The following is a 20,301-nucleotide window of genomic DNA, read 5'->3' as shown; positions in this document are numbered from 1 at the left end:
TGTCACGTTTTGTTTTCTGTCACGGGTTTCTTTTGTTACTTTGGCTCCTTGTGATTTCCAAGACTTTGTTTGAGCACTTGTTGTTAGTGTTTTTCCAGTGTACTCCTGTTTGTATTTTTATTCAAAACATCTTGGTCAGTTCCACCCTGCTCCTCCCTGCCTCCCTGCTTTTTTGGGGTCCTACATGACTACCTCGCAAAACCTTTGACATCAATACCCCAAACTTTTTGGGAGTTGTGTATGACTTTCATTTATTCATTAAAGAGGTTCTTCTGTAATTATTAAACCTGAGTAAAAACACACACATTATAGATGATAAACGTGCTGATAGTCGAGCGTTGTATTTATTTATTGATTTTTAGCTGGGTATTGACATTATTACCTTCCTCCAGAAGGTGGCAAAAGAACACCACTAAACATTTCGCATTGCTTCACAAGAATAACAACAACCAGGTACCTTTTGTCCCTTTGTGCATACAGCATAGCCAATTACACTGGCACCGTTGGAAGTACCAGCTGTAGTCAGCGGCGGGGGCTTCCATCTAACCTGCAGAACCCCGGGCGTCTGACCACACTGGACCTGAACCTCCTGTGGAGGGAGTGGGGGCCCTGGGGACCACGAGCGAGAAGATAAATAGTCTTAAAAGATACAACTAATTTGGTTTACCCCACCCTCCCCTGACGAGTTGGTGTGAGACAAATTCCACAGTTCTCAATCTTGTTGAGTGCCCCACCAGATGACACAGTTTTTTTCTTTATTCCCAATCAATCCAATACGATCCACCTTTATGTAAATAGAGCTTTCACAACAGCTGCAGCTGTAACACAGTACTTTATACGGATCATTTAACCTAAAAACCATCCATCCATCCATTTTCTACATTAAAGTGTCGAAAGCATCTTTAGTCAATACCCAGTGACGATGGGTCAAAGGTAAACATGTAAAGACGGGCAACCATTCACACTCACACTTACACCGTCACCTAGTGGGAACTGAACCCACCCTGCCTACACGATAGTCAGGGAAGTGAACCACTGATCCGTTATTCTTTTATTTCTTACCAAAATGCATCTTATATTTAATTCTGAGCTGTGACTACTGTTAAAATACGATCTTTTATCACAGAAATGTTCATATAAAGTCCTTACATATTACTCTATGACATAATACTCAGTAAAGACTCCTCAATAAAACAACAAAAGGTTTTCACTGTAATACAGTAATCCCAGAAATAATACTGAAAGTTTGTTCCTGAGAACATTGCATTGTTTTATCGAATGAAGGCTTAATAACATGCAAAATACAGTTGGAATAAATAAAATGATGTGCTGACTAATCCGTGGGGTGAATCTGTACATAACTTCGTGGCCGACCCCATCAACACTGAAGCATTACAGCTATGCATTTTTGTTGGATACACAAACAAAGTTTCATTAGTGCCAGTGCTAAAATGAATCCAGTAACTGTTGCCGAATTTTACAATCTACAAACAGTTCAGCCAGACGCCGCCCTCTTTATCAATAGCCGTGCAATGCATAGAAGACTATTTTAAGCGCCTCTAATTAAATTGTTCAATGGACGCGTCATGAAATGAACTCTCAGCAGGTTTTCTCATCGGATTCCAACAGAAAAAGCACAGCATGACGCCTTTTACGATGCCCTTTTCTCTATTCATCATCTTGTCATTTCTGTGCAGCATCCCGATTGTCAATCAATTAAAGCCCTGCCTCCTTCTCCTTACATCTCCAATAACTCCCCCGAAACACACAAACACACATCCCAAATACATTCATCTCACCCCTAATTGCCTGCTTTCATGTGGTGTAAAAAATTTGAATACTGGCTCCAATGAAAAATAATGAAAAACTATCCATCAATTTTCAATACCACTTATCCTCATTAGGACCGCAGTCGAGCTGGAGTCTTTCATGGCTGACTTTGGCCCAGAGAAACCTTAGACTGGTCATAACCAAAACGCAGGACACTTATTGACAAAATCCTTTACATTCACCTTCATTCATACAGGATGTATAATTAGAGTCTGATTTGCTAAAGATGATGAGATGCAAAAATTGGCAAGAACTTGAGTGCCGGTGCAAACAGATTTGGAAGCTGATCGATTAATGGGACACATCCCAAATTGTGTCTACCGATTGCGCCAATTGTGATCGCTGAGTTTCTTTCTTTAAAGTACTGGGTCTGCAAGGCAGGCGCACGCCAGCACGCAAAGCGATGCCAGCATGGCACAACAAAAAATTATGGTGACATCCTGCCGATTGAGCACTGCAATTTTGGATCTTCTGAATGATCAGAGTGCTGAATTGGATCCGGTCACAAGAGGGAGTCAAGTCATTTCACTTGCCAAAACTCCTTTCAACTCGCAATTTTCGTGGCGTGCCCGTTGGTCAGTTCAGCGCATGGTGACGATAGCGGTTCTGCGCAACCAACGTCTGCAAAACAAGACCAAGCACTTTCATCCGCTTCAGGCTACTGATGGTGCCCTACGATTGGAGAACTGGACAAGGCACCTACAAAGTTTTTGTTTCACACAAGGTGTCTTCAAGAGCTAAAAAGTCCATCGCATTCATAGGGTGACACTAAATACCCCTATAACAAAAATTGACAAAGGTTTTAAGCTGCATGCTTCGTCTAAATATTTTTGTAGCATGTGACTACGAGCCAATGTAAACGTGTCTATTAGGTAAAATTAGCTTTGTCACTTTTATTTATAGCAAAACACAAGAATAACCCAAAAGTAGAAAATAGTGTGAATGCTGTATGTAAATGAGGCAACAAGCTCACGTTCTGCAATTTGGTAGTTCGAGACCAACATGTCATACAAAACTACGCACAGGCTCTGCCTGGTTATCCCACTAAAATACAAAAACCCAACACATTTAAAAGAACTAAAATAATATTTTGATGGTACAGTGAAGATAAGGTCACAGCATGCAAAATTTGAAAGGCAATTTGCAAAACTACAAAATGCTGAACATATTCTCAACAATATCCAAAACATCATGTCTACCAAACGTCAATGTTGCACTGTAGTTTATTTTAGGTAGTGGAACAAGCCAGTAATTTAGCAGTGCAACCAGGTGGGGCCATGGTAAAAAAACAAACAAAAAAAAAACATATATATACTTCTTCAAGTCAAGAGGAGGACGCTCTGGTGAAAAGCGAACCACTCCAATCTCCTATGTACCCAAACTTTGTGGACACACTGTACAACTAATTCCAGCTTGATCTTGTCACCACTCACAAAGCTAAACAGTACGTGCTCATTGTTTTGTGGTCAGAAACATAGCAAGTCAATTCTTAATACAAATATACAAACAAGAATATCCTATACATTATTATAAAAGGTTGAAAAGACCACACCTTCAGTGTTATGATTTTTTTTTCTATTTTGCTTTGCTTCCCAGGCAACATGCACGGGAAGATTACAAGGCACTGAAAACAGGCCAAGAGGGAATATGGTTCAAACTAACATTCCAAACTTGTATAAGTGACAATATTATTTTACAAACCAAATCTGTGTTGGTAATTACTGAATAATTAATTGGGTATCTTGAATGTACAGTATGGATGGTTGATAGCGAGTTAATTTGCAGACTCACCTGCAGTTTGGGTGCAGAACTCCACAGAGATTTCCCTCTTGTCCCTCTGCTCAGTCGGAAGCTGCCAAGGCACCTGGTGCGTCTGTGCCACAACCTTCACTTTGTAACCCGTCATGGGCTTCAGGTTGAAGAATTGGTATTTATACCCGCCGGCCTTGATCATGTCGTACTCTGCGCCATTGAGGAAGAGGGTGTGACTGTAGTTGCTGTTGCTGGGCATCCAAGAGAGCTCAGCGGAGCTCTGCGTGATGTTGTCCACCCGCAGGTAATAAGGGGCCACCACCACATCTTTTCCCACCAGCACTGTGCACCGGAGCTCGTCTGACAAACCGCGCTCAGTAACGCTCTGCACGGAGATCCTGTAGGTGTTGGTTGCGAGATTGAGTTTCTCAATCAGGGACTTAGTCCTGCCCCCATAGGGGACACTCATTCGTATCTCCTTGTCCACCAAGACATTGTAGCCATTGATGGAGCCCCAGCCAGGAGGTACCACAGGGGGGTCCCAGCCAATGATGATGCTCTTGGCCAGTTGTTTAATCAGGTTGATGCGGCGAGGATAAGGCACAATATTTTCACCAACCTCGTCAATATTGACATCTAAGGTTCCCGTCCCATTGCTGGAGGAGCCCAAGAGGTCCATGCCCAGGCTACTGCCGCTGCCGCTGTTTAGGCAGCCTTCTTTACTGTCAGACAGCAGGCTGCCTAAACCTGTCTCCATCCCCCTGCTGACTCCCAGTCTCTGAGGTCCCAGGCTACTGTGGTTGAGGTTGCCAGGTTCTTTAGCTACTGAGTCCCTGTGTAGAATGGAGGTTGTCTCCTCCTTTAAAAAATCCACAAAATTGGAGGGGACGAGCCCCCGTTGGCCATCCAGGAGCTCTCCTAAAATACAAAATGGGAACGAGATGGTTGGCAATGGGGGTACAATTGAGAAAGTGGAGAATAAACTATATGTGGCACCAGACCTTCATAAAAGCCATCCTCATCCATTGTTCCGTAAACATAGAGGTACTTTCCTGCCACCAGGGGAAGCTCTGCTTCTGGATGCTCATTTGGCCCATCATAAGGATTGTAACTAGCACAAAAGCACAAAATAGCAAAATCTTAGCCTGTTTCCCATTTATGGATTGACCAGAACCACAATATTATTAAATACTCAAACAATTGGGGCGGCCCGGTAGTCGAGTGGTTAGCACGTCGGCTTCACAGTGCAGAGGTACCGGGTTCGATTCCAGCTCCGGCCTCCCTGTGTGGAGTTTGCATGTTCTCCCCGGGCCTGCGTGGGTTTTCTCCGGGTGCTCCGGTTTCCTCCCACATTCCAAAAACATGCATGTCAGGCTGATTGGACGCTCTAAATTGTCCCTAGGTGTGAGTGTGGGCGTGGATGGTTGTTCGTCTCTGTGTGCCCTGCGATTGGCTGGCAACTGATTCAGGGTGTCCCCCGCCTACTGCCCGGAGATGGCTGGGATAGGCTCCAGCACCCCCCGCGACCCTAGTGAGGATCAAGCGGTTCGGAAAATGGATGGATGGATGGATGATTCAGGGTGTCCCCCGCCTACTGCCCAAAGACGGCTGGGATAGGCTCCAGCATCCAGGATCAAGCGGTTCGGAAAATGGATGGATGGATACTAAAACAATTGATTAGAAAAGACACATCCTTGGTGAAAAAGGATGTGTACTACTCTACTCTATCTATTCTATGACTGGGCATGTCTTTCCAGGTTGAGTAAATAGTAATGCTTCATTTATAATGATTTCACGGCAACCACGCTAACCCTGTTTCAGGCCATTGGGCAAAAAACAGGAAAGGCGCAACATGGGATGTGAACCGGCACGTGACGGTTTGATACGGCATGCTTCATTCAACTACGCTGTGACACATAAATCGGGACCCGGCAGGGGAGCTTCATTTGAGTCTGCAATGGTAAAATACTCCATAGCTGACACGTTTCATCTCTCGAGACCTTGGCCCATGAAAAACAGAATGAGAACGTGACATGGGTGAGTCACCCCATCAGAACATGATGGACCGGTAGGGAATGTAAAGGTGTCCCATAGTAAAATCGGGGAACGAAATGCACTGTGCCTTTGATATCAAGACTTGAATATGAAAAAAAGAATGGCCAAAATACCGTGGCTCACTGTGTTTCGGTCAGTCAAACTGGGCTGCCGTGGCTATTGGCAACATAATGTAAGTGGAGCATTAAGTGTTTGGACGGGAACTTGTGCCTCATCTGTAGTTGATTAGTCTCATTTATGTTTTGGTGTTGTGCAATTAACAAAACACAAAACTAATGTTTAGATTGTATCCAAAAAAAGTCCTATAAATGAAAAAGAACACATCTTTTGATGATGTTAAAGACATCTTGTACATTACCACTGAGGCAGGCAGGCACTAATGATGATGTGCCAGTTATAACATTTTCTTTGATTAAGTTTACTTTTTATGTATTTATTTATTTTTGCTTGTGCAATTGGCCTTTTGACTGTTACCACAGCCCCACATATCTTTTTATTTTTTAACCTACCTGTAGCGAGCTATACACAGGCGGACCTTCCCTGTAAACCGTGGCTTAGACCTGGTGGTCAAACCAAGCTCTTTGTCCATCTGGAGAGGAAAAATGCAGCTCTTTGAAAAACATTCTCAATATTATTAAACAGGTTAGTCGGTGCCTAATAAAGTAATAAAAGAAATAACTGACAGCTGGATTGTAAAGGCAAAAAGTTTAGTTTCCACTTGGAAGTGGAAACTAGAACTGTTGTGGAGATGCCACTTTGCCTCATGAACATTGCTGTGGTCCCCTAGGAAAGAAAGGCGGACCCAACATCCTCCATGATGGTATTTGTGCATGCCTCTGCTGTACTTGAATTGCACTGAATGTTTAATGCATATAAGGAAGGAACGCTAGTTGAAAGAATATCATTTTCTCTCCTTCATTCACCGTCTACATGTAGCGGTACAATATTCAAGTGAACATTATCCAAGACCTCAGATAGAAGTGTCCTTGCTGAACTGCTGCCTCGACTGCGAGTAAGGAATGTTGGCTTGACAGAGAGGAGCTCCGGTTTGTCTCCACTGGTCTGGAGTGGACGAATGAACTCCGATATCAAAGATCTGCTTGCCAGAGTCTCACTGCCTGTGGCTCAAAGAAAGCATGTTATCACGCCTCACAGCCAATCAACAGAACTGAAGACAAGACAGTAAAAAAACAAAACAAATACTAATTACAACCACATTTGAAAACTATTACAAATTATAGTCGATCTCAGTCAATCTGTTAGCATATGGCATTTACATGACATCATTTAAAAGAATACAGTTTTTTTATATATGCCTACACACTAATCTTCAAATGGTCTTGGTCAGAATTTATAATGATTTTACAACCACAACTGAGCATTTATGTAAGTTATTTAAGCACTACAGCATAACACCATGACCTGAACGATTCCCATGAATGCAACTGCTAATGCAAGGTTGTCAAGTGGGAAAATGTCAACATTTATGACAGATTAAAAAAAATGTAAAAGTTGAAGGTTTTATGTAAATTTTGCTCAAGTGCCAAGAGCACATTTAAAGACAGGTATTTGTGCAGCATGCATTTCACAAAGAAAAACACTTTACAATAGACCAGAAAGTATGCCCCAGAAAGTACGATTTTCTTTCTTGAAAATCATACTAATCATCAGAAATCAGTCTCACCTTTGCCTATGGGGGCTGCCAATCCATTTAGAAGCTGGGACAGAGATTTGTTGGGAGAAGAAGGAGATTCACACGCTGTCATAGGTTCAGTGCTGAGGATGTCAAAGCCCGCCTGAAGACGGAACTTCTCCAGCTCTTTGGACAGCAGGTTGAATTGCTCGCTCTGACTCCGACATTTCTCCTCCAGCTCGCGCACTTTGGCCTGATGGCGATCAGGGTAAAGAGGACAGGTGTGGGTCAAAAATACAAATATTGGGAAATGACAGAGGGCGCAATAGTATTGAAAACAAATGGAAATGTTAAGAAATCCGCAGGTTGCGAGATGCTAAATAATCACATGCTGGAGAGCACACCACTGTATTCGGGGATCTACATTGTGCAGTACTGTACAGAGAATATGGGTGTTCCCGCAACTGTCTACTGTACAGAAAGGATATGGACAATTATAGCAGACAAAATTTGATGCATGCATCACAGTAATTCAGAAATTAACAACAGTTCAATGTAAAATGCATCAATGGAAAAAAGGCCACTCATTGTTTTTCAATCAAACCGAGGCGCCGAAGCCTCATTTTCTCGCTTGCACAATATTCTACTTCACATTGCGAATGCATGTATATACCGTATATATATACTGTATATGGATGGATGTGTTGGAAATGCCATTTTAACCACCATGGATTATTTTTTTTTGACCATACAGTGATGCTCCGGAAGTAGTTCCATGCTGTTATATGCAGTACCATCTTTTCCATGGAAAGATAAATACTTCACATCAACATGCAGCTCTGGACACCTGTGGTGAATAGGCACGGTGTAACACATGCACATGCAACGATCATTGATCATATGCAGTAGTTGGTGTGGGAACAGAGGCTTTTACTTTTACTAAGCAAGTCATTAAATATATTATAAGGGTATGATCAAATAAATCAAGTTAAAGGTTTTTTTTCTTTTTTACATGCTCTAATGGTTGCATGGAGTCGGTTCTTATTAGGCGCGGCAAAATATTATGATGCAGTGCAGTTCAACACCACTGCAAACTACAAGTATACGAATAAATTATGAATTAATACATATCTGACTGTGTCAAGAAAACATTATCTTCAAAAAAAAATTTTTTTTCTTACAACTCTTCTGTTGGATCTCATTAGACTGTGCAGGTGCACCTAATGTTGCGGCACATGAGGTCACTGGCGTCTTTTTGCTTTATGGATGCTATGAAAGTTTCATTTGTCAAAACCTTTCATCAAATATTAAAGCAATGGGCTGAATATTTTGCTGTGATCAATGCAAAGAGAAGCCGTGTTTATACGGTCGGTCATGTTTCAGAGTCTTGTGTGTGAGTGTGCATTGAAGGGAGGAGGAATACGAGGTGGGTGAGTAGCAAGGTCCGAGGAGAGGTTTCTCACAAAACCAAAATCCAACAAAATATAACCAGTATAACTGTTTACGTAGACTTTACTCTTCTAAAACTATGGTTGGATTGCGCATTTATTCCATGACTAGCTGTGATGTTGAGCCATTTGCACTATAACAAAGAATAAACTGAAGTGCCTCTACTGATAGCACAAGAGAAGATGTTAAAATATCCACTACATCAATAAAAAAAAAAGAATTCTGAAATACCTGCATGCTGTCCAAGTGGTTCTAAGTATCAACACCCACACAGTTTAAAAAAAAAAGAGAGAGAAAGAGAGACAGAAGTGAAATCACTCGTGTATATAATAATACATATTCAACATGACAATTAACCTAAACTTGAGAAAAACAATGAGTACAACTTGGACGGCTGTTTTGTCGTTGGATGTAAGAGCAGTTGACCAATATGGAGGTTGAACAGAGCTCTATCCTGCAGGTTCTACCATTCTGCTTGAACATACGAGAACCACACAAAGCCTCGCCGCTCAGTTCAAAAGCTCACCTCTAAAAGATGGACAGCGCCCTCATGTTCCTTTTTCGCCTCAACCTGAGCCTGTAAAACACAGGTACGAGATCAGGTCGACATGATTGGAGTTATTCTTCTACTTTTCATTAAAATAATAATGACAAATTCTCACACAATATTTCCAAAATAAGGTTTGTTTTCATTGAAATTGGTTAATCCAAAAATGCACAAAACAATCCGTGCAAAACTAGGCATAGTTTCACAAACCATAACATTAGGTAGACCTGCAACGTACAGGATAGTAACATGACACTTATTCCAGCACAAAAACTCAGTCTGTTTCTTTTCAGACTGTCAACATATGAATGAAAGTAAACAAGAAGGAGGCTTTCTGTATAGATAACTAACTGAAACAGAGCCAATAAACATCCACCATTCAATTTACTATCCGATATATCATGTTCAGGGTCATGACGAACTGAAACCTTTTCTAGATGGTTTCAAAAGGCAGATTACATCACAGACACATACAACATAGAGAAAAACAACCATTCACACTCGCAGTGTCTGAATGGGAATTGGGTGAAGGATGGACCGAAATGAAAAATCTGGGCCAGAACCAAAAATTGAAAATGAGGAAACTCATGCCAAAACCTGACCCCCCCCCTCACAAAATAAACGGGACCTTAAAAATATCAAAGAAAAAAAAAAGATCCCAGACTGCATAATTTTCTGTGTTTTTCCAAATATATCGTGATGTTATGTTTCCTAATGGATTTTTAAATTTTATTTTTATACATCATTGTGAACAGTATAAATTCATTTTTCTAAACCCGACCCAGGCCTCTTTTGTCTGTGGATTTAAACGGAATATGTATCTGATGTGACTGCAGTCTGGCTGCTCAGGTCGCGCTCATCCAACCTATACGTCATCAAAAGGAGACAAACGTCACAACTGCAGACAGGTGCCAAAAGCAAATGCGCACAACCGAACAGAAAACAGTCAGTGGCGAAAAGAAGAAGCTTTAGAACTGTTTTTTTATGTCCATTCATGTCACTCCACGGGCGCATGTTGCTCACATTTGCTGTTGTAATTTGGATCCGGGCTCATTTATGTGTGTCAAGGCACTAACTTTGCTCAGCTCAACGGGCCGTCGATGCATGCTTGCGTTGTTACAGCTTCCTGTTTATGTCACGCTGTTTCAATTACCAAAGTTTTTCAACCCAAAAATGCACTTTTGGGCAATTTTCGGCCAAAACTTTTCTGTCGCCGAATTTTTGGCGTATCCCTAAATTGAACCCAAGCTGGTCAAACAAGTCAATTGAGCGAATCATGACACCATCAGCAATGATCGCTAACAACCAGCAAATATCAACATTGTTCTTGCTCATTGTGCCACAACGTAATTCGTTCATTTGCCGTATGGAATGGATCAAACTCAATTTGCTTTCTTACCACAACCAAACTGCAGCCAAAACATTTGTTAGCAGAACCAACCTTTTGGCTCAGTCTGAACACAAATTCAATTACTGTGTTCACACCTGACAAAACATGGCACCGAGGGGAAAACAAACTGAACTTCGATCACAACAGACTAAACTTTCTGGTTTTCGAGGTTGGAGTTCTCCAGTTTTCGGAGCATAATTGACTCTTTGCATTCAAGGATCATTTGGCTAAAAATAGCAACAAGATGCCTGACAGCACTTCCTAATGCACGCTTGTTCATGCACTTTGCTTGAGGCAGGTTGGTCTTGATACATCGAAGTGAACATTTTTTGGAAGTTTGATTCTGCTGTGCTTTAATTTTTTTTCCATGTACATGTATCTGAGAGCAAAAAAAAAAAAACGTTCAACGGTTACATTCTAGCCTCCAGATGTTCAATTCAATTCAATTGTATTTATAGAGCACTTTGGAACAGCCATCGCTGCATACAAAGTGCTGTACATGGAGCAATTTAACATATACAATAAACAGTAAAAGAAATCGGTAACAAAGACGGTAGAAATCACCGAACAGTAATACCAAGAACAAATCTAAGTCATGCTGAGTCGAATGCCAAAGAATACAAGTGAGTTTTGAGGAGGGATTTGAAGATGGGCGGCGAGGAGGCTTGCCGAATGTTCAGTGGGAGGTCATTCCAGAGAGAGGGACCAGCAACAGAAAAGGCTCGATCCCCTCTGAGCCTCAGTTTAGTTCTTGGTACTTCTAATAATGTCTGGTCCGCAGACCTGAGGCGGCGGGCAGGTGTGTAGGGGCGGATGAGCTCAGAGAGGTAAGGTGGTGCGAGGTCATTTAGAGATTTGAAAACAAATAAGAGGATCTTGAAAATAACTCTAAAATGTATGGGGAGCCAGTGGAGGGATGCCAGAGTAGGCGTTATGTGCTCCCTCTTATGAGTACCAGTCAAAAGGCGGGCAACGGCATTCTGGACCAGCTGAAGGCGCTAAATGGAGGACTAGCTGACTCCAAAGTAAAGGGAATTGCAGTAATCGAGCCGGGATGTGACAAAGGCATCAATTACTGTATCAATGTGTTCATGAGAGAGGAGAGGTTTTACTTTGGCCAGCTGTCTCAGGTGAAAGAAGCTGGATTTAACAACGGCACCAATTTGCCGGTCAAGTTTGAAATCACTGTCAAGTTTAAGGCCCAAGTTTGAGACTGCTGACTTAAGATAAGGAGACAGGGGGCCCAAGTCTACAGGATGGGATGTACAAGGGCCACTGGGACCAAACAGTATCACCTCTGTCTTCTTTTCATTGAAATTCAAGAAATTTTTGCCATCCAGGTTTTGATTTCTTCCAGACAGAATAGGAGTGGCCTTAATGAGAAGGCGTCTTTCTTGCTCAGTGGGACATAGATCTGGCAGTCATCTGCATAGCAGTGGAAGGGAATACCATGTTTCCTTAAGATGGAACCCAGTGGGAGCAGATACAGCGAGAACAGCAGACGCCCCAGAATTGAGCCCTGTGGAACACCACATGACAGGGGAGCAGTGCGTGACTCAGAGCAGCCAAGGCTGACACAAAAGGTTCTGTCAGCTAAAGAGGACCTAAACCACTCAAGAGCACTACCGCCAATGCCCACCAAGTGATGCAAACGAGTCAGCAGAATACTGTGATCCACTGTATCAAATGCTGCAGTTAAGTCCAGTAAAACTAGACACACGTGGTCTCCAGTGTCATTTGCCAGGAGGATGTCATTAGAAACGCGTAACAGGGCTGACTCCGTGCTATGCATCGTCTTGAAACCTGACTGGAAGACCTCCAAGATGTTATGTTCATCCAAGAAAAGTTTCAACTGCATGTGCACCACTTTTTCCAGAATTTTTGAAATGAAAGGCAGTTTGGAAATGGGTCTGACACTTGACAGCACATCTTGATCAAGACCAGGTTTCTTGATCAAGGGTTGGACCACGGCATGTTTAAACTGTTGGGGAACTATACCAGAAGAGAGGCTGCTGTTGATGATGTCCAAGACCGATGCACCAACACTCGGGAGAACCTCCTGAAGGAAATGCGGGGGAAGGGAGTCGCAGGCTCCAACCAGTTTAGCTGTAATGAGTTCCTTTTTCTTGAGTAATGGCAAGAAGAGAAAATCAGGAAACATGTTGTGGCCTTATAACAGGTCATTTAACAACAAAAATCACACTGGCAAAACTGGAATTGTGTTGTCGGTGGTGTTGTGTTTGTGTATCCAAGCTGATGATGGTTAGTGCATTTGCAAGTCATCTGATGATTAAAAAAATGTGGGAGAAAAGTAAATGTCTTTTAAAACAGGGAACGTCTGCTCGGAGAAAATATGAAAGCACACGTTGATTGAACACTTGAATCTATTTTGCAGGCAAATCACTTAAGAGAATGCAGCGCATCTGAAGGCAGATAAGACAGGAATGAGATTCTGCGAATGAGAGAAAACGCTGCCTGCAAGTGGCCAACTGTGAAGTTAGCGCAACGCTAGAGCAGCAACCCCGAGCTGCACACAGAAAGAACTGGTGACAATTCTAATCACGTTCACACTATCAACAATCTCAGCCTTTGCTCCACTCGTTTTGACATTAAAGTCAGTTCCAGTGCACAAAAAAAAATAAAGGCCAAGTACCAAAACGGTCTTGGCCAGCATTTTTTGGATAAGCAGGCCTCAAAAAGGTGTCATAACTACTTTGCAATTGGAGTGCACCATTTGTTTGTTTGTGACAACAAGAGTGCTTCTGAAATGTTAAAAAGATAGGATTAGGTAGGGAAGGGAGAGCTGAGGGATGGATGGGGTCACGGTGGACAGCTCTAGTAGTGCCAGGGATGACAACTTGTCGGAAAGATGCCAGGTGTAAGGACTCTTTCAGTTTTATTGTGACGTAGCACAGCCTGGAATAGCGGAACAGCTTGTTGAAGCCCATCACCAACACCGGCTGAGCAAAAACAAGAACAGCTGTCAAGAACGCTACAGCTTTTACCGTTGAACAACCTGACTTCTCTTACCTTCTGAAGCAGGTCAATCTCCTGCTGCTTTGCATTGAGTACAGCCAAGGCCTGCTCATGCTCCACCTCGAGCTGCTGCCTCCGCTCCGCAGCCTCACGCATATGCTGTCCGCAGGGGGATGAGAGTTTGGAGGACCAGGGAGGGATTGTGTGAGAAGGGCATAAAGACGGCTAATGTTAGTGGGACAAAGAGCCATTGCAAAGTGCATCCTCGGTCTTTACGATGAATTCCACTCAATACAAGTGTTACATGCTCGCCCGCATCACACACGCACAAGCTGGTTAACAGTGTACAGTGTCCTGACCTCATTGACACCCTGAAGGATGAGCGCAACATAGACTCCAAACTGCAGTTCCCTAATAAATGATGTGTGACTGCTGACAAATGTTCTTTCCAGGCCAGAATGCAAAAAATAAATAAAATAAAATAACAACTTTCAGGATGACAATGTTGGTGAATACATTACAGCACATCAGCCTGCAAGAAGTACCGTATTGGCCCGAATATAAGACGGCCCTGATTATAAGACGACCCCCTCTTTTTCAAGACTCAAGTTTGAAAAAAGACTTTTTGAACACCAAATTAAGTTTTATACAGAAAATAATTACAGTACATCTGAAACAAATGATTATAACAATATATTTGAAAGAAAAAGCATGTTATTTAGCCTCATTCAAATCTTAATATCTGAAGATTTAAATATGTAAACTAAAGTGCAATCACATTCGTAACTGAATGGCTTCTGGTTTTTGAAATGTAAATAAAATCATAACTTCTCCTCAGCTGCCGTTAGCCTGGCCGATCTTCGACCCACTTTTCTCCAGATTGTCGCTAGGTTTCTCCATTTTCTGTTATCGCTTCTATTATTTTCTTCTATTTTCTTTCTTACCGCTATTTTTTATTTTTCTTCTTCGTGCTACAGCTATTTTTATTTTTCTTCTTCGTTCTACCGCTATTTTTTTTTTATTCTTCGTGACAGGGGTGCGCTTTGGCCTGGGAGTCAAGTTCAGCATTCGCTTCAATGGTATCTGGCGCCATCAGGCGTCGTGAATGGGTATAATGTCTAGACCCCGAATATAAGACTACCCCCACTTTTTCAGTCTTATTTCAATGCAAAAATCAACGTCTTATGTATAACAGTATAAGGAGGACATCAGTGCAATCTTTTTGATGCGATGCTACGGCATCCTTGTCACGCCATTTCTTTTCTGTCCATATTCGTGTACTTTGTCTTAATGTAGAATAAGTCCAAAATGATATAAGGGAAACCCGACGCAGTATGGGCTGACAAAAGTAAGAGCTCACTCACTCACGCTGAATAAGAAGCGTGTTTTGTTCTTGGAGTGAGTTGGCCTCTACTCAGAGATGGCGCCGCTATCGAGCAGGAAAGTAAAAAGAAGCAGCTGTGTCATTCCAATAGCATTCATGTAAATGCTTTTCTCTCAGCATTCAAACAAAAACGGTTGCTGATGATACTACAGAGTTTCACATTGCTGACTCGTGCAGCTCGCGGGAGATCATTGCTCCTTTCCCAATGACCCACTGGGACTCAGTAAGCCCATGCTGTGGGGACACCGTTTGCCTAGGAAAGCTCATCTCTCAGCATTCACACTGTTTATCAGAGCAAACGCTATGTGACAAAAGTCAATACCAAGTGAAAAGCAGCAGGAATCAGATCCATATTTGTGCCAAGGTACATTTGGATGAAGACAAAAAAAAAAAAATCAAAATACACATCAAGCCAATTTTGCTTCCCCTTTTAGGTAACACATTGCCTGTCAGAAATCTCATGACTGGCAGTGGAAGTTGTATCTTAAGTGCGGAGTTACATGAAAAGGGTGAGCAAATTTCAAAGTGTGCCTCCATGTCTGTGATCATCCATAACTTCAATCCAAAGGAGTGAATGGAGTTCGCTCCACCTGTCATCCATTCTTATGCCCCATCGAGTGAACGTTTGTGACACGATAAAGTGAAAGGAGCCAATGACACATGCGTGCTAGTCGAAGAAGCCCAAGGATAATGTGGGTGTCGGTGACAATATCATCATAGGGGGCGGTGACCCAGACTTGCTCTTCCACTCCGCCTTATGCATCAATCACATTCCACACAGTTGTGGTCTTTTAGCCAAGGTGAGCATTCCAATGTCTGTAAGCATCCCATCAATGAAGAAGCATTCAGAACGGGCTGAACAACACTGCTTCGTGGAAAGCTGCGATACCTTTTAATTCTAGCGGGGGGGAAGAGGCAAGTGGGGAGAGGGGATGGGCAAAGCATGAAATAGTGGAATAGAAGGGAGAAACGCAGAGCTTCTACTCTTTCACTCCTCCTGGTCAGACCTTTCAGCATGATACTAGGAGGCAACAGACACGTCAGGGACATTAGACGAGTATAGCGTTAAGGCAGCCAGAAGAAGGTAGTTTAGCGCAATAAAGGGGTCCGTTCCGGCAAAGGTTAGTGGTCTCTTGAATTGGGAAGCTGAAGAAGATACACTTGTAACCATGGAGCTGCTTTTCTCACCTTGAGCACTTGCTCTAGGTTCTCCAGTTTGCCTTGGAGCTGGTTTCTCTCCCACAGGGCTAAATCTCTCTCCTGCGTCACAGCACCGAGCGTATCTTTGAGTTGGGCATACTCAGACTTCACCTGTGCAAACAAAACAAGGACAGAACAAAGGTTTGATTGCGCCGCTTTTGTCGGCTTTGTTTGATTTCCTGGTGAAAATCACAGCGTTTGACCGCAACATGAGTTTGACTTTGGGCTTATTCTGCACTAATTGCCCAATACAGAGTGAGCAGACTGGCACATACTGTATGTACATATTTTCTTCTAGATTCTAATTTGGAAGTAAAAATACATACAGTAAATATGTCAACATTTGATCAAAAATGGGATCCAACATATTTCAAAATGAAATGTTTCAACCCAGATGCTTCAATTCACAACTTTCTGTCAATGGCCTTGCACAAATTTCTTCGGATTTTTGCACCGTTGTGAATCCAACATTGAGTAGTCCAAGACGTACACTGCCTCTCAGTCTCAGTAAGCAGACTACAAAATAAATTGGTGGTTGTTTGCGCACATTCAAATCTTTGCTTCTCCTTAATATTCTTTCTGCCCTTGAGACCCCCACTGAGGTGAATGGTGTGTTCAGCCATTCTCAGAGCAGCCACGAATTCCTAATCAGCCCTTGTGGAAAACTATATCACTTCCAAAAGCCAGCGTCTCCTCACGATGGCTGTCTGACCAATGTGTGGCACAACCAACCTAAGAAAATCATAATACTGTATGTCGTGGGTAGGTTGAGGCTATTACGGAGAATAAATAATCAGCACAATTATTTAGATTTATATTGAAATCCCGATAAATAAAAAGGCTTATTCATTGACTTCAAAATTATTCAACTGACAATATTTACCGACTCAAAACTACCATCATAGTCTCATGCCCGTTCATCCCTGCACGTCGAATACTTTATTGTTGAACACTCGTTTCTTTGTGTCAAGTGCAAATGACCTTGCAAGTATCATGTGCAATTCATGTGAATTTTCATTCTGCTGCAGCAACACCTTTGCTGCTTTGCATCTTAGTGCACACTTGAACCATGAATATGTCATGTTCCTGTTCTTGTTTCTCCAGCAGGTGGCAGACTGGAGTCCATCCTGCATTGTGCACACCTGCTGTCAATGTTGTCATTATGGAGCCATGTATTTAAGGACTGACAAATTTTCAGCAGTTGGTCGGATTATTGTTGACGTTGCTACTACTGTTGCTCAAGTGATCATTTTTCTAGACCTCTCGTTGTATTTGTCCTGGTTCTCTGCGTTCTTGCGTCGGGTGAATTGAATTCTTGGGATTTCATTTGGGAGTGTTGGGTTTATTTCTTCTTTGCCTTTTGCAAGTGCTTTTGGTTAAAGTGTCGGTTTTCTTTCCCTGGTCATTTTTGACCAGCGATTTCTGTTTCTGCTTTGTCGGTGTGTTTTTTGTGAAATATTTTTGTTACGGAGTTTTGTCTGGTGTCTACCACTCTGGGATACTAAAACATTATTCGGTTCGTTCTCGAACCATGACAGAATAAGCATCTTCCTTATCACTTTATCGTATTTATTATTTTGTTGTTTTATTTAGTATTTTTACAAGTTTTAGGATGGACTGGGAAAATCTGGGACCTCAGGTGTCATATTTCATGCCACATCATGTGAAAGTGTGTGTTGGCAAGACAATAAAAATTCCTTGAAAACACAACCTTTAATGGAACTTGAAAGTACAACCATAAAATAAGTTGGTAACAATGCAAAATAATAGTATCCTAAATTACTTGTAATAAAAAGCAATTAATAAAAATAAATAGTAGCTGTTCCTGCTGTATGTGCATTGGCCTCCTAGGGGCAGTGTGGTGCCGTGCATGCATGGAATACACCATTAGAATAAGATAAGAGAAAAATATTGCATGGAGTTCCATTAAGACAACTTGTTTGTTGCGGGTTGAAAAGAATTTGGGCCTTTGGGTCTTGTTCTATTACCTATCATTTGTGTTTCTACAGCGCTTGTGTACGAATATTTGTTTTTATTTGAAGAAATCTCATTCCGGAAGTCGATGCTACTTTATCACAAACATATCAGTAGCACTTCACATTGACTTGAGCATAAACACTGGCAATGTTTTTTTTTTGAATCATGTCTTGGATTTAAAACTACAATATGTGTAACTCTTTCCGTTGTGTGTTTTGTTTTACCGTCAACTCCAACTGGGGTTTCATTAAACAGTGTAATGCACTCTCATGGATGGCGGAATAACATACCATCAAACGCTTGCTGCACAAGTAACATTGTGTATTATTGTTATTATTATTGTGTATTCGACATATTTGCACACACACACACACGCGCGCGCACAGACACACACACACACACACACACACAGTACCATTCGGCACATTAGTCGGGGTTTTTTTCACTTACCGTATAAATGGTTTCTTGCTTTATTCAGAAGTTAATGAAAATCACACAACGCGTTTAGAATCAAGGCCTGCCAAATGCTTTTCTCATAATCAACCCCGATGATAACAATTCAGGGACAGCAACCTCAAGAGCTACCCCACAGTCCCAAGAGAGGACATCAATAACCAGCATCCCACTCTTCTGCAGCCCCAACAGCAACTATCTGCCAATAAACTCCTTCATTTAATTGCCTTACCGTCCATCGAGACTGAGCTTTTTTGTTGATTTAGTAGCTGAGTTTTGTGTACTCACTGTAGAAGACGTTTAAGGTTGTGGGGACGAAAGAAAGATGAATGCTTTTTGGATAGTCAGAGGATCTGTTAGTGTCCTCCATCAGACAGTAGGGCACTATTTTTCCATACTACCAGTCAGCCCGAGAAAACTTTTACTATGTTTAGAACCCCCTTAAATATATTGATATTTAGGAAGGTAGCTTTATATTCATTCTTAAAATAAAGTGAAAAGCTTTCTCAATCCTCTCAAGCGGCATATCACATTACATATTGTTGTTTAACTATGACTCTTCTTTGTTAAAATTCAATCATAAGAAATGTTTTGATTTATACAAAGATAACACTTGACTACTCTTTGGATCATTCCTTCCACAGCCTCCCAAACTGGCAGACGCTCACTTTTAAGCATGCAAGTTCAACAGTGGCTCATTTAAAATCAGATATGACAGCAAGTGTGTATCTTGGTTGTTGCCTCTTACCCTCTCATATTCAGATGGTTTATGACTGCCGTTGAAAAACCGGAGGCTTAAGTGTGTGTTCTCCTGGAAAAAGTCTTGAAGCTCATTCTCCTAAGCATAAAAAGGCAGAGGAAAAATTGGGTTTAGACTGCCAAATATAATGCAGTGAACTCAGTTATTAGTGCTATATTCTGGTGATGGAGGCAGTATTGCTCATCCTAATCGGGGGCTCTGTATTTTCTTCTACTCTTAATTACATTATTCTGTCAGAGAATGTTTAATATTCTCTGACAGAATAATTTTCAGGGACAAGGATTAGCCAAGACTATGGCCGTGGGCACTTCCTTGCCCACGGAGGAGGACATTTTCATAAACACACACACACACACACACACACTAGTGGGTAAATTGTTTAATTTTAGCAATTGTGCACCATTTATCCGTCTTGTACAATACAAATAAACAGAATTGAAACATAAGCCAAAAAAAAAAAAAAAAACTAACAAAGGTGAAGTACCGTATTGGCCCGAATATAAGATGGCCCTGATTATAAGACGACCCCCTCTTTTTCAAGACTCAAGTTTGAAAAAAGACTTTTTGAACACCATATTAATTTTTATGCAGAAAATAATTACAGTACATCTGAAACCAATAATTATAACAATATACTTGAGAGAAAAAGCATGTTATTTTGCCTCATTCAAATCTAATGTGCAATCACATTCGTAAATAAATGGCTTCTGGTTTTTGAAATGTAAATTATATCATCAAAACACGGCGTGTTGGCCGGCCTGGCTGGGTCGGCTCGTGCTCCTCGCGACGACGATGTTGCCGGCGTCAACTATTTAAAATCGCTATTCAGTTTAAATTCATCTCTCCTTTTATTATTTATAATTTTATCTGTGGTTTTATTGTTCTCGTTTTGGTT

General features: G+C 41.7%; 1 protein-coding gene across 15 annotated transcripts in view; it reads right to left on the bottom strand.

Annotated features, from left to right (window-relative positions):
* Positions 1–20,301, bottom strand: part of rimbp2b (RIMS binding protein 2b) — an 88,288-nt gene that overhangs the window by 18,976 nt on the left and 49,011 nt on the right. For 11 of the 15 annotated variants that reach the window (XM_086111529.1, XM_086111530.1, XM_086111532.1 and 8 more), the window contains 11 exons: positions 19,395–19,484; positions 16,205–16,327; positions 13,687–13,791; positions 9,246–9,296; positions 8,951–8,971; positions 7,322–7,523; positions 6,607–6,755; positions 6,147–6,226; positions 4,584–4,693; positions 3,622–4,500; positions 458–609 (listed from right to left, as the gene is read on the bottom strand). In XM_086111529.1, the coding sequence (XP_085967655.1) occupies positions 458–609; positions 3,622–4,500; positions 4,584–4,693; positions 6,147–6,226; positions 6,607–6,755; positions 7,322–7,523; positions 8,951–8,971; positions 9,246–9,296; positions 13,687–13,791; positions 16,205–16,327; positions 19,395–19,484 (1,962 nt within the window). Of the gene's footprint in view, positions 1–457; positions 610–3,621; positions 4,501–4,583; positions 4,694–6,146; positions 6,227–6,606; positions 6,756–7,321; positions 7,524–8,950; positions 8,972–9,245; positions 9,297–12,654; positions 13,274–13,686; positions 13,792–16,204; positions 16,328–19,394; positions 19,485–20,301 lie in introns of those variants that run through there. The other 4 variants (XM_086111534.1, XM_086111533.1, XM_086111537.1 and 1 more) reach the window with 4 other exon arrangements.

Source organism: Hippocampus guttulatus, chromosome 5, assembly GCF_054856545.1.
Source record: "Hippocampus guttulatus isolate MCC_2025c chromosome 5, RoL_Hgut_1.0, whole genome shotgun sequence".
NCBI classification, from domain to species: Eukaryota; Metazoa; Chordata; class Actinopteri; order Syngnathiformes; family Syngnathidae; genus Hippocampus; species Hippocampus guttulatus.
Note: the sequence above shows the minus strand (reverse complement) of the source record. Positions and strands in the feature narration are given on the sequence as shown.